General features: G+C 36.5%; 1 protein-coding gene and 1 pseudogene across 3 annotated transcripts in view; one reads left to right on the forward strand and one right to left on the reverse strand.

The window, feature by feature from the left end:
- The window catches only part of Btaf1 (B-TFIID TATA-box binding protein associated factor 1), a 93,198-nt gene extending 71,889 nt beyond the window's left edge, over positions 1-21,309 (reverse strand). For 2 of the 3 annotated variants that reach the window (XM_078038090.1, XM_005333734.5), the window contains exons 1-2: positions 20,983-21,309; positions 7,013-7,136 (exon numbers count right to left, since the gene is read on the reverse strand). In XM_078038090.1, the coding sequence (XP_077894216.1) occupies positions 7,013-7,136; positions 20,983-20,996 (138 nt within the window). In that variant the 5' untranslated portion in view covers positions 20,997-21,309. Of the gene's footprint in view, positions 1-7,012; positions 7,137-20,982 lie in introns of those variants that run through there. The other variant, XM_078038095.1, reaches the window with a different exon arrangement.
- On the forward strand, positions 9,153-11,873 carry LOC101963445 (peptidyl-tRNA hydrolase 2, mitochondrial-like; annotated as a pseudogene).
- Positions 21,310-24,203: the final 2,894 nt, after the last annotated feature.

Raw genomic sequence — 24,203 nt, forward strand, 5'->3', positions numbered from 1 at the left:
ATTAATTTATAATCTGGCAGCCCTCCAAATATAATATAAAATAATAGATATATCTTTTTTTGTGTGTGGTGCTGAGGATTGAGCTGAGGGCCTTGTGCATGCAAAGTAAAGCACTCTACCAACTGAGCTATATCCCCGGCCCCTATATCTCTTTTTTAAGTTGTCGAAAGATGTTTATTTATTTATATGTGGGGCTGAGAAACGAACCCAGTGCTTCTCACATTCCAGGCAAGCACTCTACCTCGAGCCACAACCCCAGCGCAATCACTACCATTTTAAAACGTGAAAACAAACTTTTAAAAGAATACTTAAGCAAGTTAGGCACAGGTCTGCAATCCATCCCAGTGACTCAGGAAGCTAAGGCAGGAGGACTAAAAATTCAAGGTCATAACAACTTAGTGAGGCCCTAAGCAATATGGTGAAATCATATCTCAAAATAAAAATTGGGGGGGGGGGTGATAAAATGTCCCTGGATTCAATCCCCAGTACCAATAAATAAATAAATTTTAAAATTAAGCAGAAAAAAGAAAAAAAGTGCATTTAAAAAATATAACCACATTAATAAAAAGCAAATACATATTCAGTGAGTCCTATTACATAACACAAAGTTATACATGATATACCCCTCCCCCACATAAAGCTCCTATAAGTTTTAAAAGTGAGGCTGGGGATATAGTGTTAGAAAGGTTGCCTAGTTCATAAAAAAACCCTGGGTTCAATTCCCACCACTGGGGGGGCGGGGAGCCAGTAGACAAATAAATTCAGCAGAGCTATAAGACATAAAATTACCATACAAAGTCAAATGTATTTCTATGTATTACTCTGAAATGAAATTAAGAAAACAATCCTATTTGTGATAGCATCAAAAACTAGAAAATACTCAAATTTAACAAAAGAAATGTGAAACTTGTATATTAAAAATTATGAAATATTAAAAACTTTGTTCTGAAATTAAAGATCTAAATAAACCATGAGCTCCCAAATAAACTTTTCCTTCTCAAAAAAAAAAAAAAAAAAGATCTAAATAAAAAGACACTTCTTGTTCATGGATTAGAAGATTTAATACTGTTAAGATAATAATATTCCCTAAATTGATTTATAGATCCAACCTAATTACTACAAAAATCTTGGCTGGCATTTTTGCAGAAATGCACAAGCTAATCCTATAATTCATATGGAAATGTAAGGGACCCAAAATCACCAAAACAATCTTGAAAAAGTATTGTAAACTCATAACTTTTTATTTCAAAATTCACAGTAATCAAGACAGTGTGGTACTGGTAAAATGACTGACCATAGACCAGTGGAATAGAATGCCAAGACAATTCAGTGGGGATTCTTTTTCAACAAATGGTACTGGGAAAACTAAACAGTCACATGTAAAACAAATAACCCAACCAATAAATGGGCAAAGGAACTGAACAGACACTTTTCAAAAGAAGAAAAACAAATGATCAACAAATACATGAAAAAATGTTTAACACTTCTAGTAATTACAGAAATGCAAATTAAAATTGCACTGAGATTCCACCTCACTCCAGTCAGAATGGCAATTATCAAAAATACAAGTAACAACAAATGTTGGCAAGGGTGTGGGGAAAAGGAAATGCTCATACATTGCTGGTGGAACTGCAAATAAAACAGTATGGAAAGTCTTCAAAAAAATAGGAATCACCATGTGACCCAGTTGTATCCCACTCCTGGGCATATATCTGAAAAGATTTAAAAAATCAGCTGCAGCCACATCAATGTGTATAGCAGTACAATTCACATTAACTAAGCTATGGAACCAACCTAGATGCCCATCAATAGATGAATGGATAAAGTAATTGTGGTATATATAAACACAGTGAAATATTACTCAGCCATAAAGAAGAATGACTTTATGAAATCTGCCAGTAAATGGATAGATCTGGAAAATATCATGCTAAGTGACATAAGCCAATCCCCTAAAACCAAAGATCAAATATTTTCACTTGATATGTGGAAGCTAACCCATAATAAAGTGAGGAGGGGGAAGTTCAGTAAATTAGACAGAGGGGAATGAAAGGAAGTGGGGGAGATAGGAATAGGAAAGACAGTGGAATAAATCTAATATAATTTTCCTATGTACACACATGAAATTACTCAAGTAAATCCCACCATCATGCCAACCCACAAGAATGGGGTCCTAATTAGGAGAAGATATATCCTATGCTTGAATAATTTTACCAAAATGGACACTACTGTCATGTATAAATAAGAACCAATAAAATAAAATAAAGAATAATGCTGAACATCTACCTCACACCATAAACAAAAATTAACTCAAATACGAACCAGAGACCTAAAAGGAAGAGCTAAAACTATACAACTCTTAGAAAACATAGGGAGTAAATCTGTGTGACTTTAGGTCAGGCAACAATTTCTTAAGTATGAAAACAAAAGCATCAATGATTTAAAAAAAAAAAATCTCAATCAACATTAAAAACTTCTGTGTTGGGGCTGGGGATGTGGCTCAAGCGGTAGCGCGCTCGCCTGGTATGCGTGCGGCCCGGGTTCAATCCTCAGCACCACATACCAACAAAGATGTTGTGTCCACCGAGAACTAATAGATAGATAGATAGATAGATAGATAGATAGATAGATAGATAGATAGATAGATAGATAGGAAAAGGATGCTCTTTAAAAAAAAAAAAACAAAAAAACTTCTGTGTTTCACATGATACTACCAAAAAAAAAATGAAGACAACCAACACAACAGGAAAATACATGTGGAAATCATATATATAAGAGGGTTGTATCCAAATTGTATAAAGAACTCTTACAACTCATTTTTTTTTTTTGAGAGAGAGAGAGAGAGAGAGAGAATTTTTTTTAATATTTATTTTTTAGTTTTCGGCGGGCACAACATCTTTGTTTGAATGTGGTGCTGAGGATCGAACCCAGGCCGCACGCATTCCAGGCGAGCGTGCTACCACTTGAGCCACATCCCCAGCCCTCTTACAACTCATTTTTAAAAGAATAATAAGGCTAGAAATGTAGCTCAGGGGCAGAGAACTTCAATCCCCAATCCTACTGAGAGGCAGGAGGATCACTTGCACCCAAGAGGTAGAGACCAGCCTGGGCAACACAGAAAGATACCTTAAAAAAAAAAAAAAAAAAGGCGGGGGTTGGGTGGGGGGCTGCTGGGGTTATGGCTCAGCCTTAGAACACTCACCTAGCATGTGCGAGGCGCTAGATTCGATCCTCAGCACCACATAAAAATAAATAAATAAAATAAAAGTATTGTGCCCAACTACAACCAAAAAAAAAATTTTTTTTTTTTTTTTTAAAGAAAAGAGAGCAGAACTAGAGTTGTGGCTCAGTGGTAGAGTGCTCGCCTAGCATGCATGAGGCACTGGGTTCCATCCTCAGCACCACATAAAAACAAACTAATGTATCCACCTAAAACTAAAGATACATAAGTAAAAATAAATATTAAAAAAAAGAGAGAAATTAAGGAAGGAGAAAGGACAAATAATTTAAAATTGAGGTAAAAAATGATCAAACTTCCCCAAATCCCTGTCAGGACTAGTTATCATCATAGAATGTTTTGAATTTCGCTATTTCTTGATAGATATAAATAATACTTATTACACTTTTGTATTTAATTATCAAAAAGGTGGGGCAAAAAGGACTGGAAATGTAGCTCAGTGGTGCACTTGCCTAGTATGCAAGAGGCTCTGGATTCAATCCCTGGTACTGAAGAAAAAAAAAAGAAAAGGAGGAAGCGAAGAAGGAAAAACAAAAGAAGGAAAAGGAGAAAAAAGTTCGGCATTATTTGATATTATACTATTAATTTATAAGGTTGGCTTTTTTTCTATAAAGTCCCATTCATAACCATTGTTCACTACTGAATTGCTCTTTACTTCATAATTGAGCACTTTGTAGAACAAAGAATTGGTATTCTGTCAATTTGTTATGTTGAACATATTTCTATTTGTCTTTTGAGTATGGAGTCTCTTTTTTCTATATGAATATTAAAATAATTTGAGTTGGGGATGTAGTTCAACAGTACAGCACTTGCCTACATGCATGAGGCCCTGGGTTCAATTTCCAGCACTAAAAAATAAAATAAAATGAAAAACTTCAATAATAAAAGAGGAGGGGGCAAAAGGTCTAAATGGCATTTCTCCAAACAACTAATAAACATGAAAATATGTTTGATATCTTTAGTCATCAAAGAAATGTAAATCCAAACCACTTCATACTCACTAGGATGACTTTGGTCAAAAAGTCAGTTAATAACTATTAATAAGGATGTAGGGAAATCTGGGCTTTTATACACTACTGTTAGGAATATAAAATGGAACCACTTTGGAAAACATTTTGGCAATTCCTCAAAGTTAAACAATACTACTTCCAGGTATATACTCAAAAGAATGAAAACATACTACTATGGCTTCAATGTCCTCACCAAAACTCAAGTTGAAATTTAATTCCCATTGTGAGGTACTAAGAGGTAAGATCAGGTAACATCTTTAATTAAGAGATGATTAAGTAATGAGGTCTCTGTCCTCATGAATGGACTAATCCATTCGTGGATTAATGGGTTACATGTAGAGTGGATCCTTTATAAAAGCCAGTGTGGCTCTCTTTTGGATGTGCCCCTTTTGCCATGTGATGCCCTACAACACACAGGGACTCTGCAAAAGACAGCAAGAAGGCCTTCACAGATGCAGCTGCCCAATCTTGGGACTTTCCAACCTTTAGAACTGTGAATTAAATAAACCTCTAATCTTTATAAATTACTTTGTGGTATTCTGTTATTACAGCAGAAAATGAACTAATTTACATACCTCCGTACAAAAATTTTGTATATGAATTTTCACAGCAGTATTTTACATAACAGTAAAATATTACATAATAGTAGGAGGGCTGGGGGTTGTGGCTCAGTGATAGAACACTTGCCTCACACATGTGAGGCACTGGGTTTGATCCTCAGCACCACATAAAAATAAACAAACAAAAAAAAGATATTGTGCCCATATATAACTAAAAAAATTTTTTTTAAAAAATTAAAAAGAGGGCTGGGGATGTGGCTCAAGCAGTAGAGCGCTCTCCTGGCATGTGTGCGGCCCAGGTTCGATCTTCAGCACCACATACAAAGATGTTGTATCCGCCAAAAACTAAAAAAATAAATATTAAAATTCTCTTTCAAAAAAAAAAAAATTAAAAAGAAATGGAAACAAGTCAATTGTCCATTAACTGATAAATGGTTAAGATGTGGTATACCGTAAATATATATTGGATATTATACAACAATTAAATGGAATAAAGTAATGGTACGTGCTTTAATATGAACACAGTATTTAAAGTGAAAGAAACAATTCCCAGAGATTACAAATAAGGTATGATTTGTTTAAAAAAAAATGTTCAGAATAGGCAAATATACATACATTATTTTAATGGCTTCCTAGAGCTCGGTATGGGAAGGGGAATAATAGAGAGGGAGGTTTGATTAGGTTGAATAGATTGAGGTTTCTTTTTGAGTGATAAAAATGTTTTAAATTAGACTGTGGTGACAACTGTTGCATACAACAGTAATATACTAAATCACTGAACTGTACATTTAAGATATGTAAATTACATTTCAATAAAATTCTTAAAAAAACAAAACCAAGATAACAGGAAAATATTGAGGGAAAAGAAGAGGATCAGAAGGCAAGAAGTTGCTAAAGATAACTTCCCCTTTTAGAATGATTTGATGGCAGCCAGTTTGCTGAGTTCTGAATTAAGAAAAAAAACAGAATTCATTTGGAAAGCTAGAAACCTTTATCAGTTCTGCACAGTCAGTCCTATTGTATTGTTCCCTGTCTAGAGTTATCAGACCTCCATTTCTTCCCTTGGAATAAGGAAGAGAAATACACATGCTTCTATTTCCTCACCTCACAGATGCCTAATATGCAGCCTTCTCTTTTCTGAGAATGTGGAGGTTGTAGGTAGCAAATCACTGTCTCTCCATCTTGAGTAGACAGTTAATCTAGCAGGGGAGTAGGTTCGAAAGGGAGTCTTTAAAAGCCCTTGGGGAGCAACCATATAGTGTAGATTTGTATATGTTGAAAAAGGACTTACAGCTCCTACTGTTATGTATCAGGGAGTGACAAATGAGAATGAAAGGAAGAGGTTAAAGTAGAAGAAAGAGGTATCTTCAGGCTTCCAATATCTGAGCAATCATATTGTTCCACCACCCTATTCTCTATCTCTGTCCCAACACTCCCCTCCCCACCAAAGCACTCCTGCTTTACTTTGCATGCCAGGGAATTAAACACATAGAATTCACCAATTACAACCATAAAGGTACACCTAAACAAGCCCAGAGTTCAGTAAAAATACAACTATTATTTAGGGAAAGAACATGGAGTAGGGGTATGAAAACACTGGTCCACCAAAGCAGAATGTTTCCACTTTCAAATTGCTATTAACTGGGCTGAGGATATAGCTCAGTTTTGGTAGAGTGCTTGCCTAGCATGCACAAGGCCCTGGGTTCAATCCCCAGCACCAAAAAAAAAAAAAAAAAGAAAAGAAAAAAAGCTATTAACTAAGGATGTAAGGATGTAATATAACAATTAGCTTCTCATGTATTTCAATCATTGCCCATGAGAACTTCATTTGAAAACTATCAACTATGATATAATTATTAGCCATTAAGAACAAGTCAGACCACTAAGAAACCAGACTAACAACTCAGTTCATTACCAAATTGGGTCAGATTCAAATTTGTGACACAAGCAAAAAGTTCTAATTGTCAAGTCCCTTAAAGAATTAAACTAGAGTTTAAAAAGAAAAAAAAATTAAGTCTTATCACCAAAGAAAAGAAATAGCAAAATTTTTAAATCTATTTGGAGAACTGTAAGATATTTAATGGAATTTGGAGATCACAAATTTGTTACTTAACATAAAATTATGTTTATCTTTATTTTTGTTTTCCTATCCATGGACAAGTCTCTACAATTGTTATTATACTAAGAAAAATAAAAAGAGTCCTTACTTTAGATAACAGATTATTTAGTTCATGAGGATGAAGCTTCACCACTTCTCCAAGTTGCTGTGCAGCAGCTTTTCTTGTAACTGGAGTAGTGCCAGTATCCAGTAAGATAAAAAGACGATCAAGCCTATAACAAAAATATAATAGTTAACCTGAAATGAGTTTCCTCATAAGTTTGAGTCAATAAATGCATTAAGCACCTATGAACAAAGACCTATGTAGGGCAGCAGGAGATGCCTGATCTCTGCTCTCAAGGAAGAAACATCTAGAAGAGGGAACAAGAACACAATAAGAAAAGGAAGAGTATGTTTTTGGAAGTGAAAAAACATAGCTTGTTGCACTTAAGAAAACAATGGGAGATACAGCTACAGAACAAGCTGAAGCCCTATTGTGGAAACCTTTGAATATATAGTGCAACCATGAAAGTCTTTGGTCAAAAAGTAAGGGGACTGGAGCTATGGAGCTATGCTTTAGGAAGATTAAACTGGCAGCAGTGTGAACACTGAAACAGAAGGAATCTTTTGGAGAATTACACACTAAAAGTGCAGACCTGAACTACAATCCTGGCAAGAAGATTAGAAAGAAGTTATTTTACATTTATGTGGTGCTTGAGGATTGAACCCAGCACCCCGTGCATGCTAGGCGAGCACTCTATACCACTGAGCCACAACCTCAGCCCCTTAAGGACACAGGTTTTGCATCTTAGAAAACAAGAGATGTCATTAAAAAGAAATGTGAAAAAGCAGTAGAGGAAATATTATAGAAGAAGATGACAAGCTCACTATGGCAGGGAAAGTACAGCAAGGAGATAAAAAGAACAGAGATTTAAAATTCACATCAAAGTTGGGACTAAAGTTATGAGGTAGCCTAGCCCAGTAGAATATTCCTATAATCCCAGTGACTCAGGAGGCTGAGGCAGAAGGATCACAAGTTTGAGGACAGCCTCAGCAACTTAGCAAGGCTTACCTAAGCAACTTAGCAAGACCCTATGTCAAAATAAAAAATTAAGAGGCTGGGAATATAGCTCAATGGTCAAGTGCTCCTCCCTGGATTCAATCCCTAGTCCCTAAACAAACAACATACATATAGACAGGTATGGGGGTACATGAGTTAGCTGAAGAGAGGATGATAAATAATATCTGCAAATTTATAAAATCATATGGCATAATGGCACAAATTCCAGGGCCTTAGTTCAAATCCCAGTTCTGCCACTTCTGAAAAAAGCTGGGGATAAAATCATAATGTCTTGTACCTAGAGTAAGAGTGTGGTGGTAAAAAACTGTCACTTTGTTTCTAAGATACAAGAAAATCCTAAAAAGTCTTAAAGAGGCAAAGTCACAGGTAATTGCTACCTCCTGTTTACATATTCTATGGGTCTAGATCTATCACCACACTAATTACCTTTAGTGAGGTAATGAAAAGGAGGCTTCAAATCTGTAATAAATGGACATTTTAAACAAAATGAGGGTGACAAGGGGCAAAGTTGTAATGACTGTTAATCCTATATAAGGGGATATCTAGTGAATATATCTTCAAATTTTATCAAATAAGGAAGAGAAAGCAAAGGGTCCAAATCAAGCAAAAGCATTAAGCATTGAAAAACTGCAAACCGACTCCTATTACTTCTGAGATTTCTTTTATCTCACAAAGAACTAAAAAGTTACAAAGTGAACTTCTGAAAGCCTTTTACTACAAAAAAATAAACTTGTAAAAGGTTGAGAAATAGATACTTTCTGTGATATCAGGAGACAAACAGTAGAAACACAGCATTTAAAAAATTTAGTCGTTAATAAGTATAAATTCGTAATAAATGATAAGAAATATAACTAAAATATATCTTTTTCTGTCAAGAATGCTAACATTTTCTCTCATATGTGGATACTAGACCAAAATAAGGGGGAAAAGAGGGAGTGGGACTCCCCTGAAACAGAAGGGAGATCTGTAGAACAGAGGAAGGGGATTGAATGGAAGGGAGGAACGACAGAAAAGTGGGTAACAGTGAAATAAAATTGACCAAAATATGCTATGTACATATATAAATATGCCACAGTGAACTTCATCCTATATATATCTATAATGTACTAAGAAGTGTGTTTGCTTCCTAGAAGAATGGGAAGCCATGAGAGGAGGAGAGGTACTTTTGATGCTCTCCAAATCCTTGGTTTTAGAATACTTGGCCCATCCTAGTACACTCAATCAGGCTGGTGGCATTACTTGTGGCATGTGCCTTGGCTGAGGCCTCTGGATACACTTTGGAATGCTCTCCAAAAGCTCAATAAGTGAGACAGACCAAAAAACAGAACTAAAGCAAGCATCTTGGGAGAGAATGAGGAGTACAAAATGATTCTTATGGTCTGAAATAACTTATGGGAAAAGGAAAAGTTGCTGCCCAGTGCTCTCATGCTGCTGTTTCCGCCTACAAGCAATTTCAAAGGAGAAACCCTGAGTGCTCAAACAGGAATAAATTGGTCAGACCAAAATGGTGTCAAAGCCCCAGATGAAGAAACCCTGACTGAATTACTGACCTATGCAAAAAATGCTGGGACCGACTGTAAATTTGATTCAAGATGCTATATGTACTTGGATGGAACCAGGCTCCCCAACTGTTTTAGGAATTGAACCATGACCAGCAGACCTAATCAACAAAGTTACTGGTCACCTAAAGCTTTACAGGATGGGCTCTTGTATGATGTTTTTGTTTGAGTGTTTGTTTGTTTTGTTTTGTTTGAGCCTGTCAAATTCTAACATTAAAAGATTAATTTCTTGGGGCTGGGGTTGTGGCTCAGCGGTAGAGCACTTGCCTCTCACGTGTGAGACCCTGGGTTCGATCCTCAGCACCACATAAAAATAAACAAATGAAGATATTGTGTCCACGTATAACTAAAAAATTTTTTTTAAAAAGATCAATTTCTTTCCCCAATTTAAATATTCTTGAGATGAAAGTAAAATTTGTTCCTGTAGGGGAGGCACTAATTAAAAAAAAAAAAAAAAAAAACACCAAAAGTGAATGGAAGGAAGACCAGTAGAATAGAGGAAGAGGAACAGGGGGAGGAAGGGATGGAGGGAGAGAAGAAAAAGGGAAGAACTGGGAACTTAAATAGATAGAGCAAATTATATTCCATGCTTAAATTATTATATCAAAATGAACTATGTCAAAATGAACTACAGTAACAGGTATAACTATAAAGTACTAATTAAAAAATACTAACAGTGCTATGAAAGTTTCAGCTGTTAGAGAACAAAATACTAAGAGGCAAAGTTGACACTTAAAATTATTTTAAACAATTAAAGCTAACCACATAAAGAAAAAAGAATTATATGACACTTAATTTCTAAAAGAAATTACAAACAGTAATTTACTTTTTACATACAATATGCACAGATGTAATCCAGTATTAACACAGTATTTCTCCTTATTCATTCAAGGCTATTTAAACACTTGCCTTTACTTGCAAGATGAAATACTGTTTAATTACTGAGGATTGAGCTGGAGCTGTAGCTCAGTGGTAGAGCACTTGCCTAGTATGTGTGAGACCCTGGGTTTGATCCTCAGCACCACATAAAAATAAATAATAAAGGTATTGTGAAAAAAAAATTTAATTACTGATTGAACTCAGAGGCGCTCTACCAATAAGCTACATCCCCAGCTCTTTTTATTTTATTTTGAGACAGGGTCTCATTGAGTATTCCAGGTTGGTCTCAAACTTGCACTCCCTTCTGTCTCAGCCTCCCTAATCTCTGGGATTTCAGGCTGCACACACCCAGTGTGTTCTTAAAAAGTTCTAAGACCAAATCGGACCTAAAATCCCTTTGCCAGAAAATGGCTTCCCTCACCCATTCATTACATAACCTTCAGCATGCTCTTTGACTTATATTCATAAGGAAGTTGATAGTAAAGTTCATAAGACTCCTCTCGTGAACTTTTATAACAAATACCTTAGGAATGCTAACAAATTGCCATGGCTGTAATTTTTAATGTCCCCAGCTCAATAAAGAAAAATTTAAGCATCCACTAACAACTTTCTGTATGCATCAACATAAATATTTACTTTTTTAAAAGTTTCATACTGTCAAATCAAACTAAATTTGACATCCTCCTGGAGCCTGTATATAATTAACTGCAACCTAACTTGGTCAAAATATTCATTTTAAACCTTCTACATTCTATGGCAGGCAAACTTACCAAAAATTAAATATTTAAATTAGTTTCAGCATAAAGAATTAGCCCAAGATCAAGTTTATGCTACATATGCTATATACACTCTGTATAACATTGGACTCGTTTTTATAATGTGTACAATTCAGATAGATTGAGGACTTTCCTACCAGAAAGAATGATAAAATGAAAAACTAGACTAGAAGTTAGGAGATCACTGAAGTCCCACTTCTACAATTTCTTAGAATATTAAGGGAAGCTCACTAACTTCACTTAATCTTATTTTCAAGGGTAAAAGTAGATATACACACACATTTTAAATTTTACAACCTTAAAAGGTGTTTTTGTTTCCTATGTTTGTCCTATTTATGACTTATCTGATATCAGTTTGTTAGATTACTGCTGGAAAAAAGTCAAAAACTTCCCAGTTCCTTTTCTGTGATACACCTTCTATTCATGGTGACCCAAAGCAATACTGTGCAAAATAAACTCTAAGGAAGATACAATAGTAACCCATTTATAAACCCATATGCAAAAAGAATAAAAATTCTCAAAAATTTCCTAAGTCATAAAAATTTCCTCAAACTACCAATTAGCTATTCTAGTTCATAAAAAGGAGTAGATCCCACACTACAGAACACAAATTATCTCAAGTTTTTTCCCTTACTTCTAAAGATTAGTTTTTATATTTATGCTATTTCAGATTGAAGACAGTGTCACTCCTTTTCAGGGCTTAGATACTAACTTTTATCTTAAAACCATCCTGTCCTCCTATCTTCAATAATCCTTTCTCCAATATCTCAAATCACTGCTTTATTAATCCATTCCTTTCTATAGTCCACTCTGCAGATATCTAATGAGAAAATAAATTGCCTGACTTCCATCTTCTAGAACACTTTCCTTTTACTGCCAAACATCTTGAACAAGTGTCTTAAAACACTTCTTTCATTTCTCATCGTACACAATTTAATCCTTACAAATCAAGTTTCTCTCTATACTACACCTGTACAGGTGTAGTATATCTACGTCACGAATGACCTCTTTAAGTGCTAAATACAACAGTTTTCTCTTAAATTCAATTTTGTTTAGCTCTTCAATGACATGTGACACCAGTAAGTACCACATTCACAAAATACTTTCCTTCCTAAGTTTTCACACTACTGTTCTCCAAACCCTTCTTTCCTTGGTCTTTCTATTCTTAGCACACTCAGTATGAACATTCCCCAGATTTAAACCTTTTTGGAAACTGTTTAGTTTTATTTTTTGTTATCAGTACACTAGCCCATCTGGGAGTTCCAGTTCCATAATTTCCACTGCCTGGGTAAGCATAACTTCACACTAAATGGGATCACATTACAAAACTAACTTCCTAAAGCACCATTTGTTCAAATCATTATTCTAAAACTTTCAGTGGCTCACCCTTAGCTATCTGTAATCCAAAACAAAAAAGTACCATCCAAATATGGGTCTTTTGAGTTTCCATGGTTAATCTGTACTGTTTTCTCCACTTAGAATGTCTTTTCTTGTTTCAATTTGTTAACTAGATCTTTTCCATCAACATTCAACTATAATCCTTCACCATTTGACTACTATAGAATAGAAATTTCTCTCCAGAAATTTACATGAATTTTCACCTTGAGCAGTTATTTAGGTATTTATTATGCTTTTTATATGCAGCATCTCTTAGGTTAATTCATTACAAGATGCCTTATGCTTCTTATTAGGCTTCACTTCCTTCAATGATTCTTTTTGTCCCCCAGAATACTTTGCACAATATTTAAGTATTTATTATGTTATAATTACAGATAAGGAAATGTTCAAGTTTCTTGCGGGTTTAAGTACCAATATTATGGAAATTTTTGCTTCCTTTAAAAACATCTTTAATAGCTATATTACATATAAAAACAAGTTATAAAAATAACTAAGTGATGCTAAGGTAATGTTTCAATAAGTGAAAATATCAGCACAGCAGTATTTGGGCATTCTGAATAAGGCAATCATGCCAGCTCCAGTCATAGCAAGCTCAAAGAGCCCATAATTCCCATTCTTCCTGAACTTTCCCTTTCCTCTGCCCCCCAGCTTCATTTAGAATCCTGCCCAAAGGCCTTCATCTTTTCTCTAACCTAATGCTGATCCTGCCTCATAGCCCTACAGTTCCTCTTGTTCTCTCCTTTCTGCAGAGCCTTTTATTCCAATGCCATGTCATGTCATCTCTGTTCTCTCACCATCCAATTGTCCTAATGATAGAAATCAGCTTTCTCTCTCCTGCAACCCTAGGTCTGTTTATCCTTACCTCTTCCACTCTGGTGATAGCCAAACTTGCTTTAGTTGTAGCCTCTTTGAATAGAGGAATGGGGACATAAGAGACTCCTTTGGTTCTCTCAACTTAAAGTTCCTTTTGGAGTTCTCCATTCCTCTCTCCCAGACAGTAAATTAGACATCACACAAAAGGAAAAACAAAGGGATGAAAAGACAAGGATCTGACAAGAAGGCAGTCTGACCTGTTACCCCAGGGTTGTCTGTCAACTATAAGGCAAACAGTAAGCACCAGGGCCAGGCCACAGTGGAAAAGACTGATGCAGTTAAGTGGTGCAGGAGGATGAGAATTATACTGGAGGGCAGACAGGTTTCTTGGTGAGGCAGAAGTCTAAAAGAAGTTATATGTCAAGAGAGAAGAGAAGTTAAAAGGAGGGTTGACTGAGGGAACACAGTAGTTACAAGACTAATTTTGCTTCAAACTTCTCTTATAGAAGTTTCTAACAGGAAGAAGAAATAAAGTCATTCTTCATGCTCTGAAGGACAAACAAATGAAAGAGATGGAGGTAACAAACATAAAATTTCTGTGTTAATAGCTGCACATGGTGGCACGACTGGGAGGCTGAGGCAGGAGAATCAGGACTTCAAAGCCAGCCTCAGCAAAAGCAAGACGTTAAGCAACTCAGTGAAACCCTGTCTCTAAATATAATACAAAATAGGGCTGGGGATATGGCTCAGTCATTGTCCCTGAGTTCAATCCCCGGTACAAAAGAAAAAATAATTCTATGGTACTAAAAATAAATAAATAAATAAATAAAGACCTACTGACAACTAAAAAAATACTTTTAAAAAATATTTGGAGGGCTGGCGATATGGCTCAAGCGGTAGCGCACTCGCCTGGCATGCGTGCGGCCTGGGTTCGATCCTCAGCACCACATATAAACAACGATGTTGTGTCCACCAAAAACTGAAAAATAAATATTAAAATTCTCTCTCTCCTCTCTCTCTCTTTAAAAAAAAAAAATTTGAAATAAATACTAGTTCATACTGTGGGTAATGTGTTATTATGTTTTCCCAAATAAGGAGATTTTAGATACTACACAGAATACAAAGAATATAAAGATATGAAACCACACTGCAAGTACCTCTCAACCCAAAATAAATTCCATGAGAATGGAGACTACTTTTCTTCTCTGTTATATCTCTAGTACCTAGAACATGAAAGCATTCAGTAAATACTAGTTAAATGAATGATGAATGTTGAAAAAGGATATCCAAGCTATGCTATTTCCTTTGGGACTTTTTCCCCTTTACACTTAATCTCTGATCCAACATGCCTTTGTATGATTTTATCTAAAAGATAACAATACATCTGGGGGACACCGGGGTTGTGGCTCAGTGGTAGAGTGCTCACCTAGAATGCACAAGGCACCAGGTTTAATCCTAGGCACCACATAAATGTAAAATAAAAATATTGTGTCCACCTAAAAAAATATTTCTTTAAAAAATACGTCTGGAGATAGAGCTCACCAATAGAACACTTACCTAGCATGTCTAGCACCCCGGGAGGAAATAAAACAACTTGCTTCTAGGTTCTTTAGCAGAAATAGCTGTGGTTTCAACACAATATGAAATCATAAATTTTAAAATGGTAAATTCTGTTATTTGTTACCAAAATTAAAAACAAAAACAGGGTTGGGGGTTTAGCTCAGTGGTAAAGCATATGCCTAGCCATGTGTAAGGCTCTGGGTCTGATCCCTTGCACTGCAAAGGAAGCCAATAAACAAACTTCATAGAAGTACTTTGTATGAAGAAACAGAAAGGAATTAACCATAGAAGATAAAATGGAAAAGCTCCGGTACTTTTTCCTGACTCTAATTTTTTATAATAAGATGTTTAATACATTATGACTTACAATACTACCTCCTGCCAATCTCATAATGGACTGAAATTAGCAGTAAGGGATAAGTAAGACTAGCACACCTGTGTGGTCTCATATAGGAAATGAACGGGTTTTGTTCTATTTTTTTTTTTTTTTTAAGTTGTAGATGGACATCATGCCTTTATTTATCTTTTTATGTGGTGCTGAGGATCGAACCCAGTACCTCACACATGCTAGGCAAGTAATCTGCCAAAGAGATACAGTCCCAGCCCCGGGTTTTGTTCTATATTACCATTTTCCCTGTCATTAGGAAGGATTCACTGAACTGCCTCCACATCAAGAAACTTTTTCTTCTTTGCAGAATTGGCCTATTGAAACAATGTTTCTCTGAAATATCAGCAGTGCAAAGTGAGAATTAACTAAAGCAAAATTCTGTTCATATGTAGCAACTTGTTTCTTCAGTAAGAGGGTATGACCTCCAGCATGCTTTTTGTTTTGTTTTTTTACCCCCTGAATCCTTTCTGAACTGCATCATTTTCATGTGCACAGATACATGTCGCATACATGCTGTAAAAGAGTCAAATCAAGCTGGCTGTGCTGGTGCATGCTTGTAATCCCAGCAGCTCAGGAGGCTGAGGCAAGAGATCAGCCCCAGTAACTTATTGAGACCCTATGTCTAAATAAAATATAAAAAATGGCAAGGCTTGTGGCTCAATGGTTAAGTGTCTCTGGGTTCAATCCCCAGTACCCTTCCCACCAAAATTAAAATAAATAAATAAATAAAGACATGGCCTTTAAATCATGATCATTGAAAAAGATCTATTTTATTTTTTAGAATCTCTATATGATCAAGGAAAAACTAATGGCTCAAAACTGTTGTACAGGGGCTGAGAGTATAGCTCAGATGGTAGAGTGCTTGTCTCACAAGCACAGGCCCTGGGCTCAATCCCCAAAACCAAAAAAAAAAAAAAAAAGAAGAAAGAAAACTATTGTACAACAGTCAACTCGATCAATTGTAGCATAAGTTGGTAAAGATATAAAAAGCAATTTTTTTGGAAAAAAAATCTACATTAAGCTTTGGAATCCTAGTTATAAATTGAACACCAATGAATAAATCCCTCTAGGGCTGCCTTTATTGTTGGTTGTTTAATGCCAACTAAAAAAAATATTGGGAGAAAGCCTCACAAAACAAAACAAAGGTATTAAAAGATTTATGAGATAAGACTTAGGGTTGGGGTTGTGGCTCAGAGGTATAGCACTCGCCTACCATGCGTGAAGACTGGGTTCGATCCTCAGCACCACATAAAAATAAAATGAAGATACTGTGTCCACCTATAACTACAAAATAAATATTAAAAAGAAAAAAAGACAAACTTAAATCATCTGTGAGCAACAATGAAAGCCTAGACCATATACTAATTTTTTCCCCAAACTTGGTTTTTGTGGACACAGTTATGTAGTTAAGAGCATGAGATTAAACGACTTAACAATATTTACATTTTAAAGGCAATGTTGTTGTCTATAATTGTATGTAATCTCATATCTATCTCTTCCTCCCTGTCTTTTGGCGGTGGTACTGGAGAGTAAACCCAGGCAGGCAAATGCTCTACCCCAACCCCCCCACCACACACACCTACCATCCTTTAAATTTTATTTTAAGACAGGGTTTCCCTAAAATGTCAAAGCTGGCCTTTAATTTGCAATCCTCTTGACTCAGTCTTCCTCTTGAGTAGCTGGGATTATAGGCATGCACCACCACACCCCAGAGTATGCCATCTCTTTTTTTAAGGATCTAAAGGAGTTATATATCCTCCAGTGATATTGTAGTAAAATTTATAGAAAACTTCCAATGTTAGGATTGTATTTGCAACTTTAGAGAGTCACAAAGTTATTTTTGCAAGATATATCTCACCCAGATTAAGCATTGTCCATACATTTCATAATTTGACACATTCTTAACAATTCAAAGTACAATAAAACCAAGCCTTGATAGCACTATAAGTAGGATCTAAACTTTTTGATCATACAAAATACAGGTTTGTACATTACAAAAGTCTATGTTATCACATAGACTTTAACTGCATTTAGAACTTAACTGTATTTAAACTTCAAAAAATTATTCTGATGATTTTTTAAAAAATTATAATCCTGGCCAATTTCAAAGCTATAGTGCATATTTTTCTTTCTGAGGAAAACTAGTTGAACATAGAAACACTGAAAAACACAGGAAATATTCTACTATGCATAAGTTATGGTAAAATTATAAAAGGTTTTAAAGCAAGCAACAAAATCACTAGTTTTTTTGTTTGCTTTTAATATATTCAGGGCTGGGAGTGTGGCTCAGCTGTCAAGCACTTACATAGCACTTGGGAATCCTTGGGTTCAATGCTAAGCACCACAAATTAATTAATCAACTAATCAATATTTTAAAAATATTAAGCCAGGTACCATGTGCCTGCCAGCCTACAATCCTGGTTGCATGAGGCTGAGTCAGGAGAATCCCTTGAGCTCAAGAGTTTAAGCAACCCAGGCAATATAAGGAGACTCCTTCCCAATAAAGAAAAGAGGAGCCAGGTGTAGAGGCACACACCTACACTCCCAGCTGTTCAGGAAGAAGCAGCAGAAAAATCTCAAGTTAGAGGCCAACTGGGCAATTTAGGGAGACCCTGTCTCAAAAAAAAAGTGGGGGTGAGGATGTAGCTCAGTGGTAGAGTACTCCTGGGTTCAATCCCCAACAGAAAGTGCAGGGAGGGGACAAGGAAAACAAAAGAAAAAATAAATGTACTGAGCATCATATCCTAGAAGCCGGGGACAGAAAGATCAAAGACACATTCCTTTCTCTCACTGAATTTATGTTAATTAAGAAAGGGAGAGAACAATTAAACAATTACAATGTATGATTAAATAATACAATGGACAAAAGTATACATTGTTGCAAACAGCAAAGGTGAAGTAAAAACTGCAGAGGCTTTCTGAACAAAGTGATATAGGCTTAGATCAAAAAAAACTATGGTTGGAATTAGCCAGACTTGAGCTGAGCAAAGATATTTGGGAATTTGGACTTTGTCCTAAGGCAACAGAAAACTAACAAGTTTTAAGCAGAAAAATGACCATGTTAAAATCTGCATATTAGCAAATAATATGGCTGAAGTGAAGAATGAACCAGAGTGAAATAGCATAAGAGGTAGGTAGTGGAGAGAAGCTACTTATGTTTGCAGGTGTTTTGGAGTAGAGAGGTTGAGAGATTAGAAAGGAAAACTGGAATAGGTAACTGGCTGGATGTTGATAGAGGGGAAGGACAGAAAAGCCAAAGATTATCCCCAGATTTCTTGACCTGGCAGTTGAGGAAATGACAGTACCAATTTACTGTTTCCTTTCTGTTAGAAATATCTTCAAGGCCCTAAAAATATTGCAGTTTATCTTCGGTTACACACATTAATATAAATAAAACAAATATTTTAGATTTGATTCTGGCATGTGATTTTTATCTCTTGAACTATCTTCCACTTTATTTCACTTAAAATAGTATTAAAGTAGTCCATATTTCCACAAGCATACATCAACAGGAAAGAAAGGAAGCTTGGTTAGCACAGAAATAATGCTTAGTGCATGAAGAAGGCCAGCTTGAAACTAAGGTTTGCCATTCAAAGAGAATCCACATTTTAAAATATGACCAAAACACAGTGTCTCAAAAATACTTTGCTTGAACTTATATTATTAAAGCAGGCAGAGAAGTAGTTCTTCATGAAAAACCTGACAGACGTTTTTTAAAAAGAATTGACAAAGTGAATAAGAAAAAGGATACCAAAAAAACAAACAAAAAACTACTCTGAAATCCAATAGCCAGAACAGAAGGCAGAAGCCTTCAAAACCCACTCATTCATTCAGAAATACTAGGTGACCTAAACTTAAATAGATTAGTGTGACTAAAGCAGATAAGACTCTGATAAAGTACTATCATTTTGTCTCTAAAAGGCTACATCCAGTATTGTAGAAAATATACAGTCTACTCTAAGTAAGGAAGTATTCATTCCTTAAACACTGTAACACCTAATAAACAAATCTCATATTAAGTTAATGAATCAATGTGCTTATAATGTATATATTTGTGTATTTATATTGGAGCAGCATATTAGAAGAAATTCCTTTTTGTATTTGCAAAAAAAATATATATATATATATTACTTGTATTCTGTTAGAGCAGTTTTATACATCACAAAACAAGAATTTCCTCACATTAATCCCAGCAACTCTGGAGACTGAGGGAAGAAAATCGAAAATTTGAGGCCAGCCAATAATTTAGCAAGACCCTGCCACAAAACAAAAACTAAAAAGGACTGGGGATGTAGTTCAGTGGTAAAGTGCCCCTGGATTCAATATCTAGTACCAAAAAAAAAAGAGAGAGAGAAAATTCCTCACATTGAATGGATTAATTAATCTATGAAATAAAAATTAGATACTCCATACTATCAGTACCTAGCAACCCCCTTCACCCAACTCCCATAGGCTTCTCCCACACACTATTTCATCAGTTATCTAGGGAGTCTGGGAGGTGCAGGGGTTATTCTTACCCTTGAATAACAGTTAACATTTTAGCTAGTAATATGCTCAAAGAATGTGTTCAATTAATTATAAAAAATGAATGAAAACTATTTTCATCATTTTTTCCTTCAGCCTGTGTAGTAAAAGAACCCAATTCTCATTAAAAGTTCCCTTGCCAACTCTAAAGATCTTGATGACTCTTTCTGACTGCTAGCACCAAGAGACCATATTCCCATGAGGACCACCAAAATCAAATCTCTCCAAAAAAGCAGGCATGGTGGCCCACACCTGTAATCCAGTGACTTGGGAAACAGAGGCAGGAGGATGTCAAATTGAAAGGACAGCCTCAGCAACTGAGCAGACCTTATCTCAAAATAAAGTGACCTTGAATTAAATCCCCAGTACCATTAAGAAAAAAATTTAACAAATAATAAAAACAAAGTTTTTCAAACATTTGTCATTTAGGCGAAGAAAACTTTCCTCTTATAGCTAAACAAATGTCTTGTTCTTCTTTAGTTTTCTTAACTTTTCAGTCATTGGGCATTGTTTTACAATAATTTAAAATTTGTGATGGGGCTAATACAATAAGATTACAACGCTGACTACAGAACGTCTACTGCTGAACAAAATGATTTTTATACTTTAATGTAGGGGAAAAATGCCTCAGGAAAGAGCATATGCCTAACTCTGTAAATGTTTTAAAAATTAGCATAATCAGACGGTCTCTTTGTTAATAGGAAACCCAAATCTCCCCTCCTTCGACGGTTCCTACCAAGTTTTGCCATGAAATGGAGGTTAGGGATCAGACTTAGAATGCTAAGACGTACCCTCCTAGAACTGAAAGAGGGAAGAGAAACCAGAGAAGAGAAACACAGCGAGGAAAAGAAAAAGAAAAAAAAAGCAGCTCTAACGTGCTGGAGGGTCTACTTAACAAGAAAAAGACATTCTTGAACCGATTTACTAGGAGTAACCCAAGCCCAAGCCCCCGCCGACCGAGGGACGAACTCCGAAGTCTAGGGAAGAAGGTGCTGGAGTCCAGTGACAATGAGAACCGCTCCTCTCCAGGAGCTCCGGCGCCAAGAGCAGCCGGTGCCTCGCCTGACCCCTTTCCGTTCGCACGTCAGGGGCGAGACCCACCTGGAGACCGCCATGGCCGAGCGCTGGCGGTTCGGAGCGCCCCGCGAGCTACTCGCCGCGCCGCTGAGGCGCTAGTTTCCAGAGAGCAGAGCGGCGCAGGCCCAGGCCGCGGAGCCGAGAGGAGCGGCCGGTGCGGTGCGAGGCGTCCCGGAGCGGGCCCTCGGGCATCTGCTCCGCCACCTACAGGAGGTCGTCCCCGCCGCAACCGGGAGCTGGGATCTGAGACAGCGGCGGAGGCGGCAGTCCTCCGACCCGCACGACTTCAAACCCGGTGCCCCCAGCCCCGCTCTTTGCTGACGCAGGCGTCGGCACGCCGGACTGAGCGTCAGCGCGCCGGAAATGACATCAGCTCACCGCGAGGGGCTGCGCTCCGCGGAGGAGTGAAAGGAGCTGGAGAGGCCGGTGCCTGGCCCTGGCGCTTGAAAACAAAGCTCTGCCTGCAGATCTGGAGCGGACCTCTGGTCTCAAAATTAAGCAGAGACGTGAAATACAGGGCCCCCGGTTTTCCAGAGAAGGAAAATGGACAATTTAGCCAAAGTTCAGGAAGTTAAAAATTTTGGTTTACAGTTGCATTCCGTCCTGATCCTCCTTCTACCTGGCAAACGCAGAAGGAGCTTATGGCACTGTGGCCCACGTGGCGGTGCTTGTAGGAGGGATGAAATCAAGAAAGATCTGCAGCCTCCCGGGCTTGGTGACGTGTGCCCTTAATCCCAGCGATTTAGAAGGCTGAGGCAGGAGAACCGTAAATCAGAGGCCAGCCTCTAATAAATGATTTTTTTTTTGTTTAAGGTAAGATCTGCAGCAGTACTGAAACGGCTCAATCACGTGCCACTATTTGAAAGAAATTCTGCATAGGTGTTAAAGGGAAGATCTTGCCCACAACTTTACCAATTTGATTTTTTAATCTTTTTTTGAATGTTGGTACAGTCATTAATAAATCAGATTCAAAAACTCCCATTTAAAAAAATGCTTCGCTTATCTGTAATTCGATCGTTTTAAGTTTATCAGTTTTTTGGGTTTTTAACAACAGCAACAACAACAACAAACCTTAACACTCTTCTGTCACGTCGTGCAAACCCTTTATCACGTTAAACTTTATGTGAGTAAATATAGTAATATTTCTCCATTTTTTTCAATCGAGCCCATTTTAGAGGTCACTAACAGATTAATCTTCAAAAGCACTTATCGCTTCCTCTGCTTTAAAACATTACCTGAAGAGGCTGTGTCTGAATCTTTGAGTGTTTTTCATCTGTAAAATGAGGCTAATGAGAAGCACTATAGTAGGCTGTGGAAATAAAATGAGGTCATGTATCTTAGAGAGCTTGCAAGAACTTTGTAAACCATAAAGCGAATATACATGGAGAAAGAAACTAACTTAAGTACCTGCTATATGCTGGGCACTTGGCTTCAATTATCTCATAGGATTTGTGGGCCAGCACTGTAAAGTAAGTTTTAATCTTCTCTTTACAGGTGGGGAAACTAAGCTCTGAAAGCTTAAGTAATTTGTCCAAGATCCAAGATAGGGATAATACTTATTGTTCATTTATTCAACAAATATTTATTTGGCACCTTTGTGTCAGACACCCTGCTAGGCAATGTTTATGTTATCAGACAACATCTGATTAAGCTGTTGTACCACAGTTTCTCTTTGGTTTCATCTGCCTCTTCAATTTAACTCCCATCACTCAGACTAATAAGTAGGACTATAAACTCATTGTGTACAACATTCATTTTAATCAGCCAGAATTAAGCATCTACTGTTTGAGAAAGTCGGGCCTCACATGAGCTTAAAACAGAGAAGGTGGACTGGGGCTGTGGCTCAGTGGTAGCGCACTTGCCTGGCATGTGTGAGGCACTGGGTTCGATTCTCAGCACCACATAAAAATAAATAAAATAAAGGTCTATCAACAACTAAAAAAAAAAAATTAAAAAAAAAAAAAACAGGGAAGGTGCCCACTCTGGTTGAACTACAATTCTTTTTTTTTCCCCTCTTTGGTACCAGGAATTGAGCCCAAGGTCACTTAACCACTGAGCCACATCCCCAGCCCTTTTATTTAAGTTTTATTTTGAGACAAGAGTGTTGAACTACAATTCTAATGGGAGGAAAAAGTAAGTAAACAGATAAACACAAAAATATGTTTAGGTGCTATGTAAAAGGATGCTGAAATAAAAAGGGCAACATAGGCCTACTTAAGTAATGAGGGAAAAAAACTAAGAAGAAACTAAAGTTGAGGCCTAAATGACAAGAGATATTTAGTTGTGTGAAGATCTGAAGAACTTTCTGGGTAGGGGATTCACCTACAACAAAAGCTTGAGAAGTCTGCTCTATTGGAAGATGAGATGGGAGAGGAAGAAAGGGCCTATGATAAGGAATTTGGATTTTATGCTAAAGGTAGTAGAAAGGAAGGTTTTAAGCAAGAGATTAAAATGATCTAATTTACATTTTAAAAATCTTATTCTTTAGTGTCAAAATGATAATTAAATATATAGTCTAGATGGCACTCTCAGGAGAAGAAAGGTATATCAGATTTGTAAGGATACTTTATCAAATACATTGACATTGGATATGTTTATTTTTCAAACCTTTTGATCACACTTAACAGTTGTCCAGGGAAATATATAATCTCAGTAAGCTTCAATTCCTTTTCCTAGGAAATGAGGAAAATAATGGTACTCACAGAGTTGGGTGGTGGGGATTAAATAGATAATGTATATAAAACACTTAACTAAATGATTGCCATGAAAAACACTAACAGATATTATTTATTCCTTTGATTTTGTATAAGTAGTGCTAGGGATCAAAATCATGCTTGGCAAGTACTCTACCATTGGACTACAGCCCTAGTCCTTATTATTATTATTTTTTTTAACAATATGACCTTGAGCAAGTATATTAATTCTCTAGGCTGTGAAATGGCACCAATTAATGTTGATTCACAATGTTTATCTGAAAACCTGCCAGAATTACAAATTCTTTTGATTTTGAAAAGTAATGCAATGAATATACTTCAGATGATGCCACACACCAGTACCTTCTAGGGCAACACTCTATAATCAAATAGAGATATAGTTCTATGGCAAATTTGGTAATAACCATACCCAAACACCATAAAAAACTATATAGATAGCTTTATGCCAGTTCAGGTCAGGTTTTGCCACCAAATGAAATTTTTAATGTAGTTTTCAGATTTTTTTTCGGTCTCAGAATTGTAAATAATAAA

This window comes from Ictidomys tridecemlineatus, chromosome 1, assembly GCF_052094955.1.
Source record: "Ictidomys tridecemlineatus isolate mIctTri1 chromosome 1, mIctTri1.hap1, whole genome shotgun sequence".
Lineage (NCBI taxonomy): Eukaryota > Metazoa > Chordata > Mammalia > Rodentia > Sciuridae > Ictidomys > Ictidomys tridecemlineatus.